Below are 15,000 nucleotides of genomic sequence, written 5' to 3'. Positions count from 1 at the left end.
ATACGCTCACTACAATTTTGTAAGTATGAAGAAAATTACTAATTTTGTTTTGTTAAAAAAAACATATTAAAATGTGAAACAATATGACAATCTTGAAAAATATTCTGCACTGTAGCAGCTGTACAGAAAACTCGATTGCGCCGATGAAACTACGGTGCAGTTTTTACTTGTTATGATTTCAAAATGAAACTGAAATCCATTCCCACCTTCGTCTGATATCTGTTCTGTGCTCTCCATCAAACTAATAATGTTTGAACACTTTGACAGTAGTTTCCTCTCGTCTAAATCAGCTCAAAACCACCGTTTCCAAGCACTGATATCAAGCAGCCCTCAACCCGGGAATTCAGAAGAGCGTCATTTGAATACAGCGGACGTTTGATAATGCCTTTCACCTCGTAGGGTGTATTGCCGGCAGTGCACCTCATGCGGTGCACTGTAGGCATTATTTAAGGTTCTTTGCAGCGTCCCCTCGGCCCCTATCTACAACCTTTCACATTCTCATTCTTCCATCTTACGTTCCACCCTCTCCTAACAATGGATTCATAGTGCAACTGCTTTGAGGTTTTCCTCCTGTTATACCTTTCAAACCTTTTACTGAATGACCTCATAGGTCCCAGTGCTTGGCCTTTGGCCTAAATGAAGAGTTAGAGGAATTTATTTCTGGTGATAGAAATTCGTTTCTCGCTATGATGTGGGTCGGATTCCACAATAAGCTGTAGGTCCCGTTGCTAAGTAACCAATTGGTTCTTAGCCACGTGAAATAAGTCTAATCCTTCGGGACAGCCCTAGGAGAGCTGTTAATCAGCTCAGTGGTCTGGTAAAACTAAGGTATACTTTTTTTAACTTTGGCTTAAACTCTATATTCAATCCAATAATGCCTTTCCCTTCAAACTGTTTTCCATTTTCCGAGTTCGTCTTTAGGGCGTCTGGCCGCGCTAATATATTTGCATCAACGACGCTCTGCTTAGGATTTATCCGTGCTTGTTACCGTTTATCAGACTGTCTCTATTAACTTAACGAGATGTGTCTGGACAGCTACAATTGAGCTTCCGTTCGGAGTCAGCTTAGGTCATTCACTTTGATTGCCTGGGATTTCTTTCATTTTGGAAAATGGACGAAATAACTCCCAGAAAAGGAATTGTTATGTGAACGAGAGATTCCCCCATTAAACTGATATTCTATCATTCTTGCATTTACCCTAAATCGAATGCGTAGTTTTTCCTGTTCTAAAATGGCCTTGTGATGCAATATATTACCCGTAGGGGCTAGTGCCGTCAGTGCGCCTCATGCGGTTCACTGTAGGGATTACTGAAGGTTTTTGCAGCATTCCTTCGGCCCCTAGCTGCAACCTCTTTCGTTCCTTTTATTGTACCTCCTTTCTTATTCTCTTTCTTCCCTCTTACTTTCCTTAACCCTCTCCTAACCATTGATTCATAGTGCAACTGCTTTGAGGTTTTCCTCCTGTTACGCCTTTCATACCTTTTACAAGTCAATTTCCGTTTCAGCGCTGAATGACCTCATAGGTTCCAGTGCTTAGTCTTTGGCCTAAATTTAATTCAGTTCAATTCTATTAAACGTCTCAATATAACACGTATTTATAATAGTGATGCTCCACAGATAACACGTATTGTACGTGAATTATGCACAGATATAAAAGAACTTCACAAGATTTGTACCTTCTCCCTCAAGGAGAGTTGATTATAAAAAATAATTGCCATGATATTTCAATACAAAACAAGTCATGAAACTTTTCATATAAAGTTTTTTGCAATGAAATTTTACTACAAAACGTATATCATCTCTGTTAGTTATTTTTTCCTGTTTACATCACATAGCGAAATCTTATGTATATTTATTGTTTCTGCATCTAAAAATCTATGAACATTTGGCAGTTATTCAAGATCACAAAACGGAAAATAAATTCCCATATTTATTGCTTGTGACAGTTCGTAACAGAAAACAAATAGCCTCGACCATTATTAAAATGAGTTTTACAGAAGAAAGTAAATTCTCTTAAATTATGTTAATGAGAATATCATAGGAGAAAAAAGTGAAATGTCTTGACAATTATCTTCACATGAGAAAACTAAAAGAATTTTATCGTCATCCAAAGGTATAAAACATTACTGCTTGTGACAGTTCACTCGAGTAAACAAGTAAAATAAGTCCTGTGAGTATGTGTGTGTTTGTATGTGTGTAACTAAACACCATTTGTCAAGCTTGAAGTATCTTTTTGCTTAACAAAATGAACAAGTAAAAAATGCGCCGTGGCCCATGAAACTTTAACCACGGCACGGTGGTGGCCTATCCTATATCGTTGCCAGAAGCACAATTATGGCTAACTTTAACCTTAAATAAAATCAAAACTACTGATGAGGTTAGAGGGTTGCAATTTGGTACGTTTGATGATTGGAGGGTGGATGATCAACATACCAATTTGCAGCCCTCTAGCCTCAGTAGTTATTAAGATTTGAGGGCGGACAGAATAAAGTGCGGACGGAGAGACAAAACCGGCACAATAGTTTTCTTTCAGAGAAAACTGAAAAAAGGGAACGTTTGCGACACTGCCAAGAAAATGAAGAGAATATAAAAATAAAAAGATGATTGGGAGATGATTGATGAGATCCCCTGCAACAGTGATTGATAGGGGTAATCGATGAGATTGTCAAGTCGGTGATTAATGGCATTATCGAGGGGATGATGGATGAGATCGATACGTATGTGGCAAAGAACGAGAACCAAGACCTTCGGAAGGATTATTTGGCGAGATTGCTGTCTTGGGCTCTCGTGTTCAGCAGGTGATGGTGAGGTCTTCGATGCTTGGGTAAGTTTTCTGTTTTCTGTAGAATAAAACTCTTGTGCCGGCTTTGTCTGTCCGTCCGCACTTTTTCTGTCCGCACTTTTTCTGTCCGCACTTTTTTCTGTCAGCACTTTTTTCTGTCAGCACTTTTTTCTGTCCGCACTTTTTCTGTCCTCACTTTTTTCTGTCCACACTTTTTTCTGTCCTCACTTTTCTGTCCGCAATTTTTCTGTCCGCACTTTTTTCTGTCCGCAATTTTATCTTTCCGCACTTTTTCTGTCCACACTTTTTTCTGTCCTCACTTTTCTGTCCGCAATTTTTCTGTCCGCAGTTTTTTCTGTCCGCCCACAGACCTTAAAAGCTACTTAGCACTTTTTCTGTCCGCCCTCAGATCTTAAAAACTACTGAGGCTAGAGGGCTGCAAATTGGTATGTTGACCATCCACTCTCCAATTATCAAACATAACAAATTGCAGCCCTCTAGGGTCAGTAGTTTATACTTGATTCAAGGTTAAAGTTAGCCATAATCGTGTGTCTGGCCACCATATCGGCCAGGCCACCACGGGGACGTGGTTAAAGTTTCATGGGCCGCGGCTCCTACAGCATGTGTGTCCGTCCGCAATTTATTCTGTCCGCATTTTTTCTGTCCGCACTTTTTCTATTCTCAGTGGCCTTGGCTGTACTCTGTACAGAAAACTCGATTGCGCCGAAGAAACTTCGGCGCTTTTTTTTTTTTTTTTGCTTATTTGTTTAATTTTGAAAATAATTTTTATTTTTATTTTGAGTGTATTTCCGCCTCTTCGTGTATTTTTTAGTCTATAAAATTTACTGTAGTATACACCTAAGTGCTTTATTATTATTATTATTATTATTATTATTATTATTATTATTATTATTATTATTATTATTATTATTATTATTTCCGCCTCTTCGTGTATTTTGTAGTCTATAAAATGTACTGCACGGTACATCTAAATGTATTATTATTATTATTATTATTATTATTATTATTATTATTATTATTATTATTATTATTATTATTATTATTATTATTATTCAGAAGATGAGCCCTATTCCTATGGAACAAGCCCGAAGCGGCCATTGACTTGAAATTCAAGCTTCCAAAGAATATCGAGTTGTTCATTCTTTTAATAATCATTACGAATGAACTTAGAGGAACCTAAGTGGTAGAAAACATCGCTAAAAGAGACCTCCAACCTGAGGTCAGGTCGCGATGACCTCAGCATCTCCAGAAAAAATGTAAACAGTATTGTTGAATTACACGAAGCCGCCTGTGAAGGTTAAGGTAAACAATAGGATATTTCAGGATACAGTGTCAGGATATGAAGAACTGCACCATAAAAAGGATAATAATTCATGTGTTAATGTAGGAAAGCATTTATCTTTATTCTGATTAATTAATTTTAAAAGTGTTTTGTCTTTGTTAACCTGTTCCTTCAAAAATGGCAGTAATAAAGATATAATTGTAGAATTACAGTTGTGTAATAAAAATATAATTTTTGGATTACAGTTGTATAAAAAAATATAATTTTGGAATTACAGTTGTATAATAAAGATATTTTGGAGTTACTGTACAATTGTATATCTTGCAAGAGAGGTTTAGATAGTGTAACATGGCGAGCGATTCCCTTAGACTATTCGTTTTACTCGGGAAGTGAAAAATATGTGAGTATTCTGTGTACGCAGCTATAACAGGATAGGGAGAAATTCATATCCTCTCACGCTTGCTCTCTCTCTCTCTCTCTCTCTCTCTCTCTCTCTCTCTCTCTCTCTCTCTCTCTGTTGATAAATAAGCATTCATCAATGAATTTCTGAGAGTGGTGACCTGCCAGTTTTACGCAGAGTTAATTCTCGGGCTGAAAAAGTTAAATGATTACCCTCACTTGCTGTAAAACTGATGAAACGATTCGAATCTGGTCACTCTCTGTGTTTGTTTACTATTTTTTTTTTAATATCTTTGTTTTTCAGTAACGATGATTTGACATTTTCATTTCTGCTGTGTCGCACTTTTAACTTTAAAGGTCGAAGCGAGATTGTATGAAAATGCAAGAAATATTTTAGCTTGTGTTTATCAGGACGTGGATATTACGTCAGGGTAAATCGTTGTGTGTGTGTGTGTATATATATATGTATATATATATATATATATATATATATATATATATATATATATATATGTATATATATATATATATATAATATTATATATATATAAAATTCTTAGGCATAACCTAAGCTGAGTTATCTCAGACACAACACCAAACTTTGCTATGAAAACCTTTAAATCATCTCAAGCTGTTTAACAAACCAAAAACTTCAAAGAAAACGTGTATTACATTAAACGACCATTAGATTTTTTAAAATTTTCATGGACATTGTCACCATTAGTTCCCAAGGCAATCACCACCTCTCCTGGTCCAGTGGTAAAAGCAGATTCCCAAGAATTCCGAGGATTCCTGGAAGTGATTCTGTATCATTCCCTCCAGATGCCAGGAGTCACGACCCGCAGGTTGTGGTGTGAAAGGTCGAGGGAAGGTTGCCAGAGGTATGATATTGTAGGAGGTCAGGTGGTCCATGTTTATGATTTTGCATACTGACTTTTAACGGGTTTCAAAGTAGGTATTATATCCATCAATGGTTTTATTCATATAATTTATGATGATGCTACAGTTTTTTTTTTTTAATGAAAGGTAAATGCTGGGGCTTTGCATAGGAATTTGTGATATATTGCTAGAGAGAGTGAGGGAGAGAGAGAGAGAGAATTAACATATTTACATTATAGTAAATTGAAGGCACTCGTCTCAAATAAATATATATCTTCTGTTTTCTCAAACTACTCTTAAAATTAAATTGAAGGCACTCGTCTCAAATAAATATATATCTTCTGTTTTCTCAAACTACTCTTAAAATTCTTCATTATAATGTATTATGCAGTTGCAAGATATGTTATATGTAATTATTCCCATATGACAGACACCATACGACACCATTAAAAGAGAGAGAGAGAGAGAGAGAGAGAGAGAGAGAGAGAGAGAGAGAGAGAGAGAGAGAGAGAGGAGAGCACTATAACCTTTTATCTCCAAAGAAATCAACCCTTTATGATGAATGAAATTATACCCATATTCACCACACAATAAAAAATATATATAAAACATGAGAAACACCAATTGTTTATCATTATTGTAGATATTTTTAAAAATTATTTTAACCGAGAAACATTACTAAAACCGAGGAACGAGGCACCAAACACCATCAATAATACCCACTACCTATATCCACAATTACTGCAGAGGCGAATTCCCATGAAAAGTGAAGACCCATTCAATGTAGAAAAATGGGATTGTCAAATAACGTCCGGAATCCCCCCCGCGGTTGATGGATTTGGCATTATTGGGTAAAACTGAGCCCGGCACGCAACCCCATCCCCTGCTTGAGGGTAAACTGACCTCATCTGTCTCCGTGAGTGAAATATTTCCCGCTGCTGACAGTTCCATTTTGAAGTTCTATAGGTCCTAAACAAAGCTTGTCATATCAACGCCGACGTGCAATATTCGTACTGACTAAGCTGATGCGTGTGTGTGTGTATATATATATATATATATATATATATATATATATATATATATATATATATATATATATATATATATATATATATATATATATATAATATATATAAATATGTATATATATATATATATATATATATATATATATATATATATATATATATATATATATATATATATATGTGTGTGTGTGTGCACTTGCAACTACGTAAATTTCATACCAAGTCTAACTTCCCGCATAGATAACCCCACATAACGCATAACAGCATGACCTCCTCCCAACGAAGGGGAAAAAACATTAAAACAACGAGTCAGGCTAAGAATGAAACTCGTTCCGCCCTTCCACCGCGTCCTCGTTGACTCAAGGAGCTGAGGAAATTCGGGGCCATTCCGAACAACGTGTGGCCAATGTCTATCGATTGTCCCCAGCACTTAAAATAAATTGTTCTCGTTAACTTGCATTTACAGGTTCCTCTCTCTCTCTCTCTCTCTCTCTCTCTCTCTCTCTCTCTCTCTCTCTCTCTCTCTCTCTGGCTTAAATGCTGTTCTCTGGGTGGTGGGGTTGTTGGGGGGGATTATGGTTGTGAGGTTGGGGAGTGAGGGTTATGGTTGAGGATTGCGGGTATGGCTGTGAGGTTAGAAAGGTTATGATTGTCGTGTTAGTGGTTTCCGGTTGTGGGGTTGGGAAGTGAGGGTTATGGTTGAGGATTGCGGGTATGGCTGTGAGGTTAGAAAGGTTATGATTGTGGTGTTGGTGTTTTCTGGTTGTGGGGTTGGGAGTTTTTGGTTTGTGAGGTCAAGGGATTATGGTTGTGGGGTTGGGGATGTTATGCATTTGTGATTTGTTGGTTATGTTTGAGGATTGGGGTTGTGAGGTTAGAAAGGTTATGATTGTATTGTTGGTGGTTGGTGGTTTCTGGTTTGGGGTTGGGGAGGGTTTTGGTTTGTGGGGTCAAAGGGATTGTGGTTCTGGGGTTGGAGATGTTATGGTTGGGAGTTGGGAGATTATGGTTGTGGGGTTGGGAAGTGAGGGTTATGGTTGAGGATTGGGGGTTATGGTTGTGAGGTTAGAAAGGTTATGGTTGTGGTTTTGGTGTTTTCTGGTTGTGGGGTTGGGGAGGTTTTGGTTTGTGAGGTCAAGGGGATTATGGTTGTGGGGTTGGGGATGTTATGGTTGTGATTTGTTGGTTATGTTTGAGGATTGGGGTTGTGAGGTTAGAAAGGTTATGATTGTATTGTTGGTGGTTGGTGGTTTCTGGTTTGGGGTTGGGGAGGTTTTGGTTTGTGGGGTCAAAGGGATTGTGGTTCTGGGGTTGGAGATGTTATGGTTGTGGGGTTGGGCCTGTTATGATTGTGATTTGGGGGTTATGGTTGTGGTGATGGTGAGGCTATGGTTGAGGATTGGGTTGTTATGGTTGTGTAGTTAGAAAGGTTATGATTGTTGTGTTGGTGTTTTCTGGTTGTGGGGTTAGGGAAGTTTTGGTTTGTGGGGTCAAGGGGATAATGTTTCTGGGATTGGAGAGGTTATGGTTGGGGGATTGGGGATGTTATGGTTGTGATTTGGGGGTTATGGTTGTGGTGATGGTGAGTTTATGGCTGAGGATTGGGTTGTTATGGTTGTGTAGTTAGAAGGGTTATGATTGTCATTTTGGTGGTTTCTGGTTGTGGGGTTAGGGAGGTTTTGGTTGCGGGGTCAAGTGGATTATGGCTCTGGGGTTGGAGAGGTTATTGTTGTGGGGTTTGGGGATGTTATGGTTGTGATTTGGGGTTATGGTTGTAGATCTATAGGGTTGATGTTATGGTCGTGGTGATGATGAGGTTATGGTTATGATTTAGGGGTTATGGTTGTAGACTTATGTGGTTGGTGTTATGGTCGTGGTAATGCTGAGGTTATGGTTGAGAGGTTGAGGGTTATGGTTGTAGGGTTGTAGCGTTGGTGGCTATGGTTGTGAGGTAGGGGGTTGCTGTGTTGGTTCGATGCAAGCGATAGGGCCAAGAGAGTGTATGAAAAAAATACCTAAGACTGTATGTGAAAGATACATTGGTTTTACTTCAGATTACTGTATCGTGTGAGTGTGTTTGAGTATGTGTGAGTGTGTGTGTGAGTGTGTGTGTGTGTCACAGCACAAACACAGATGCCTCCACCAGGAGCCAACAGAGACGTCCTCGAGACACTGACGCGGCTTCAATCTCGGGCATAATTTCAGATGGATTGCCACGTCAGCCTCCTGACACGACAGAGTGAGTGACTGTGGCATCTCCATTTTGTCCTGCTGCTTCTCTGTTTATCTTTCAGGAATCCACAGGCTTTTCGTATGATTATTATTATTATTATTATTATTATTATTATTATTTTTATTTAAATGGTATTAGTTGTTTTTGCTTTTATAATTGAAATACTTTATTTTTTCGGTTTTAATATTTATTGTGTTTAGTAATTTTTGTTTTTATTTATGAAATATTTGATTACTTTGCAGTTTTTGTTTATTTTTTGGTCCTCTTTGACCTTATTCACAGGATTATTATTATTATTATTTTATTATTATTTTTTATTATTATTATATTAAAATGCGGTTACTTACTTTTAAAAATGAAATACCAGTTATTTTGTTATTTTTGTTAGGATTTATAGAGTTTGGCTTTCTGTATATCCTTGAAACCACAGGGTTTTCGTATTATTATTATTATTATTATTATTATTATTATTATTATTATTATTATTATTATTATTATTATTATTATTATTATTATTATTATTATTATTTAAGTGATGTTAGTTATTTTTGCTTTTAAAAATTAATACCTGGTTGTTTTTTAGGTGCTGTTAGGAATTCCTTCGGGAATTCACTGTGGTATCGTAATATTATTTCTATAAATGTTTTAACTTAGTTTTTTGTTTTAGAAATAAAATACTTGATTCGTTTGTAGTTATTTTCAGTATTCTGCTTTGAATGTCATTCAGGGATTCAGAGGGTTATATTATTATTATTATTATTATTATTATTATTATTATTATTATTATTATTATTATTATTAAGTGTGTATACTTATTTTTGCTTTTAAAAATGAAATAACTCGAATTTTTTGCTATATTTGAACGCGGAATTTGAAGAAGAAATTAGTAGAGTGAGTTTTCTAAAACTGGATTTCTTCGATAAGATCGTAATTTTTTTTATTATAGTTCTTTTGCCGAGGGGGTTTAAGACCCCTTTTACAAACCCCTCCCCCTCCCCCGGCGGGCTTCAAAGGATACCGAGTTGCTTTTAGGTTTTGCTTTCCGAGAGAAAGTTCCCTTCACGTCTTTAAGTTTCACTTCTTTTTTTTTACTTTTATTTTTTAAGTGTGTTGTTTTACTTTTATTTTTTAAGGGTCACTATTTTTTACTTTTATTTTTTAAGTTTCATTTTTCCTTTTATTTTTTAATTTTCATTTTTTTACTTTCATTTCTTGAATGTCACTATTTCTTTTACTTTTATTTTTTAACTTTCTTCTTTTACTTTTATTTTTTGGCTTTCACTGTATCTTATACTTTTATTCTCAACTTTCACTTTTTTATCACTTATTTTTAACTTTCTTTTTGCTTTCATTGTTTTACTTTCACTTTTTCGACTTTCATTTTAAGCTTTCACCTTTTTTCAGTTTTTGTTTTTCAACTTTCACTATTTTTATCACTTTTATTTTTTAACCTTCACCTTTTTTACTTTTATTTTTCAACTTTCGCTCTCTTTTACTTTTATTTTTAAATAACTTTTCTTACTTTTAGTTTTAAATCACTTCTCTTACTTTTGTTTTTTAAAGTTAACTCTTTTTACTTTTATTTTTTCTTACTTTTATTTTTTAAAGTTAACTCTTTGTGCTTTTATTTTTTCTTACTTTTATTTTTTAAAGTTAACTCTTTTTACTTTTGTTTTTTAACTTCAACATTTATTTTTTGGTATGTTGATCATCCACCCTCCGATCAGTAGTTTGATTTTATTTAAGGTTAAAGTTAGCCACAATCATACTTCTGGCAACGATATAGGATAGGCCACCACCGGGCCGTGGATAAAAGTTTCATGGGCCGAGGCTTTTTTCAACGCATGTTTTACTTGTTTCAATTGCTAATAAAGTACACTTTTACTTAAGTGCTCAGTGATTAGTGATTGAGGATTGGCTTACTTTGTACACTTGTGAGAACTAAAAGTTATTGCAAAACGCACCGGAAAACATAGAAAAAAAATATTTCCTCAGCAATTCTTCATTGGTGTTAGAAATGACTATATAATTACCAATTCTATGACAGAATATTGCTTTTAAAGGAATATATAATTTATTGTCAACGCTACTATATATATATATATATATATATATATATATATATATATATATATATATATATATATATATATACATATACATATATATAATTGTTTAGCGTTGACAATAAAGGTATATTCCTTTAAAAGCAATAATCTGTCCTAGAATTGGTAATTATATAGTCATTTTTAACACCAATGAAGGAATGCTGAAGAAATGTTTTTGTTATATATTATATATATATATATATATATATATATATATATATATATATATATATATATATATAAGAATATACATACATACATATATGGAAGGATATACATTTACATACATGCGCTTTCTTCTGACTTCCTTCTCCTTTACGAAAGAAGGTGGGAGTCCCATCATCATCATCATCATCATCATCATCATCATCCGGCCAATTAAGCTTCGAATCACTGTTATGTCTTTCGACGACCTGAAGCAGCGGCAGCGTCAAGGAAACTCCTGTCGACTGATTTCCTCCGGAGAAGTTTTCCAATTAGGACTTCCGCTCCTTCGTCATTCACGGTCCTTATTCAGATTTGTAGGATTCTTGATTTTTTTTTTTCGTAGGATGCAATGCAGACGGTATCCTATACTACAGTTTTACTGGGGTTTTGGGGTAGCATACCAATAGGTAGATATCTGTGGTTATATATATATATATATATATATATATATATATATATATATATATATATATATATATATATATATATATATATACTGTATATGTATATATATATGTACTGTATATATTTATATACATATATATGTATATACATACATATGTATATATATATTATATATTTATATACATATATATATGTATATATACAATATAGATACATATGTATGTATATAATATATTTAAATATAAATATATACATACATATATTTATACATATACATTTATACATATATATATATATACTGTATATATATGTATACATAAATACATACATACACTTTACACCACAGGTGAGATACGACAAGTGTGTGTGTGTGTGTGTGCGTGTGTACATTGCGTTTTATTATTTCCATATAGATGAGTTTTCATTGCTGAGAGTGGGTGTATGTGTGCTCTCTCCGGGTCATGTTAATGCTACTGCAAATGTATTCATAAGAGCTCAGCTGCTTGCTCGCTTGTCCAATTAGGTCTCAGAGCGCCGAGGTCCGCGAGAGAGAGAGAGAGAGAGAGAGAGAGAGAGAGAGAGAGAGAGAGAGAGAGAGAGAGAGAGAGAGAGAGAGAGAGAGATTATGGCAAGATAGAGAGAAAGGAAGAAAGTCTTAGAGAGAGAGAGAGAGAGAGAGAGAGAGAGAGAAGAAGAAAGTATGAGAGGGAGAGATTGGGGGAAGACAGAGAGAGAAAGAGAGAGAAGAGAGAGAGGGAGACAGGGAAGAGAGACAGAGAAGTAGAGAGAGAGAGAGAAGGAAGAAAGTCAGAGAGAGAGAGAGAGAAGAGAAAGTGAGAAAGAAAGAGAGAAGAAGGGAGGAGAGAGAGAGATTGGGAGAGAGACACAGAGAGAGAGAGAGAGAGAGAGAGAGAGAGAGAGAGAGAGAGAAGAAGAAAGTATGAGAGGGAGAGATTGGGGAAGAGAGAGAGAGAGAGAGAGAGAGAGAGAGATTGGAGGAAAGAGTCTTAGAGAGAGAGAGAGAGAGGAGAGAAAGACAGAAGAAGAAAGTTTGAAAGAGAAGCAAGTATGAGACACACACAGAGAGAGAGAGAGAGAGAGAGAGAGAGAGAGAGAGAGAGAGAGAGAGAGAAAGGGAAAATTGAAGAAGAAAAACAGATAGACAGTTTCCCAAATTATTGAAGTAATTCCTGACTGAAAGTAGTGAAAAGGATTAATAATAATAATAATAATAATAATAATAATAATAATAATAATAATAATAATAGTGTGCACCAGTATATACAACTAACTACATGGACACCCCAAACTCTCCCATACATCTCTCCTGTTCCGTCGAATTGTACATCAAAGAAAGTACATAAGTTCATGCAAATGCTTACTTGGTTGCACTCCACGTAAAGCCTTTTCCTGTCTGACGTCAGCTGAGTAAACGTCAGTTAACGTCAGGCATCAGGAAAGAGAGAAGAAGAAATATAGAGGAGTTACTTCATATCCAGACGTCCATTAGAATGTTTTCTCCCCATTTCCCCATTTTCAGGATTGAACACTCTTCCATATCGAGAACCCAATTCGAATGTTTTTCATCCATTTCCCAATTTTCTGGATTTAACCTGCTTCCATATCCAGAAAACCAGAAGAATGTTTTCCCCCATTTTCAGGATTTAACATCCTTCCATATCCAGAAAACCGTGAGAATGTTTTCCCCCATTTTCAGGATTTAACATTCTTCCATATCCAGAACCCCATTCGAAAGTTTTCCTCCATTCCCCCCATTTTCAGGAATTAAGATTCTTCCATATCCAGAAAACCATGAGAATGTTTTCCCCCATTTTCAGGAATTAACATTCTTCCATATCCAGAACCAAATTAGGATGTTTTCCCCCATTTTCAAGATTTAACATTCTTCCATATCCAGAAAACCATGAGAATGTTTTCCCCCATTTTCAAGATTTAACATTCTTCTATATCCAGCCGCCTATTAGAATGTTTTCCCCCAATTTCAGGAAACTACATTCTTCCATATCCAGAAAACCATGAGAATGTTTTCCCCCATTTTCAGGAAATAACATTCTTCCTTATCCAGAAAACCATGAGAATGTTTTCCCCCATTTTCAAGAAATAACATTCTTCCATATCCAGACAACCATGAGAATGTTTTCCCATGTTTTACCCCCCTTTTCAAGGATTAACATTCTTCCATACCCAGAACCCCAATAGAATGTTTTCCCTCCATTCCCCTCACTTCCAAGACGTAGCGAATATGCATTTCTGGAAGGCCCCTCGAGTGAGGTGAGGAGAGAAGCTTTTAAAACGCAGACAGATGTGCGATACATTAAGGGGAAGGCCCTCTTCAATTCCACAACCTCCCACCTCCCGCCGCCACCCATCAAGTTGGCGGAGCGAACGGAGCCGAGTGGAATGACTACACCGAAATCATTTTAATCATTCGGAGGCAAGAAGTAGTTTGCTGCCACGTTCTTCTCCTTCTTCATCTTCTTCTTCTTCTTCTTCTTCACTCTTCATCTCCTTTTTCTTCTTGTTCGTCTCCTCCTCCTCCTTCTTCTTTTCTTCTTCTTCTTCTTCTTCTTCTTCTTCTTCTTCTTCAGATTCTTCTTCTTCTTCATCTTCTCCATATCATTCTAATTCTTCTTCTTCTTCTTCTTCTTCTTCTTCTTCTTCTTCTTCTTCTTCTTCTTCACTTTTCCTACTGGCTTTCTACGTGCCTGGACCAACTTTTTATCATTTTTAAAGTACGTTGAGTGAGGCAAATTGAATATTTTATTCGATATTCTCAAAAGGGTGAGAGAGATAAAAAGAAAAATGCCACTTCAACTGATCATCTTCACTTTTCGTACTTGATTCCTATGTGCCTGGACCATCTTTTTAAAGTTTTCATAGTACGCGGAATGAGGCAAATTTAACATTTTATTGCATGTTTACTAAAGGATGAGAGAGATGAAAGGGAAAAGTGTAATTGTAATCTTCTTCTTCACTTCTTTTTAGATTAATTTTGTTTCTCGACCAACATTTTAATTTTTTAAGGTACGTTCAGTGAGGTCATTTGAACATTTTATTGCATTTTTGCAAAATGGTGAGAGATTTAAAAAAATAAATTGAGGAAAACGAATAGTTTTTATTCCATATTTACAAAAGGGTGTGAGAGAGATAAAAAGAGAATTGAGGAAAATCGGACAGTTCTTATTCCATATTTGCAAAAGAGCGAGAGAGAAATATAAAAGGAATTGAGGAAAATCGAACAGTTTTATTCCATATTTGCAGAAGGGTGAGAGATAAAATGAAATCGGAGACGAGTTAAACAAAAGTTTCATTCCATATTGTCAAAACCGAGATAGATAAAATGGAAAGTGTGAAATTTAAGCTTCTTTCTCTTATGTCTGTGATTCCACTTTTCTATTCGTCTTTCTCCTTCCATAACATTCTTGGGCAACTCGTTTTATCGTCTGCATTTTTCTTACATTCAATATTCAGACCTCACTTCACTGTAGGAGTGGTGCCTTAAAAGCCTCTTTGTGCTTGTAAACTTTTGCATTTGCGTTCTCACACACACATACATACACATGTGTATACACACACACACACACACACACACACATATATATATATATATATATATATATATATATATATATATA

At 35.6% G+C, this 15,000-nt stretch overlaps 1 protein-coding gene across 1 annotated transcript in view; it reads right to left on the bottom strand.

Annotated features, from left to right (window-relative positions):
- LOC136834623 (trichohyalin-like) overlaps window positions 1-15,000 on the bottom strand; it is a 39,397-nt gene that overhangs the window by 5,115 nt on the left and 19,282 nt on the right. The window contains exon 5 of the mRNA XM_067097202.1: window positions 11,052-11,189. Within this exon, the coding sequence (XP_066953303.1) occupies window positions 11,052-11,189 (138 nt within the window). The remainder of the gene's footprint in view (window positions 1-11,051; window positions 11,190-15,000) is intronic.

The sequence above is a fragment of the Macrobrachium rosenbergii genome, chromosome 54, assembly GCF_040412425.1.
Source record: "Macrobrachium rosenbergii isolate ZJJX-2024 chromosome 54, ASM4041242v1, whole genome shotgun sequence".
NCBI classification, from domain to species: Eukaryota; Metazoa; Arthropoda; class Malacostraca; order Decapoda; family Palaemonidae; genus Macrobrachium; species Macrobrachium rosenbergii.
The sequence above is the reverse complement of the archived record's forward strand: the minus strand, read 5'-3'. Positions and strand labels throughout refer to the sequence as shown.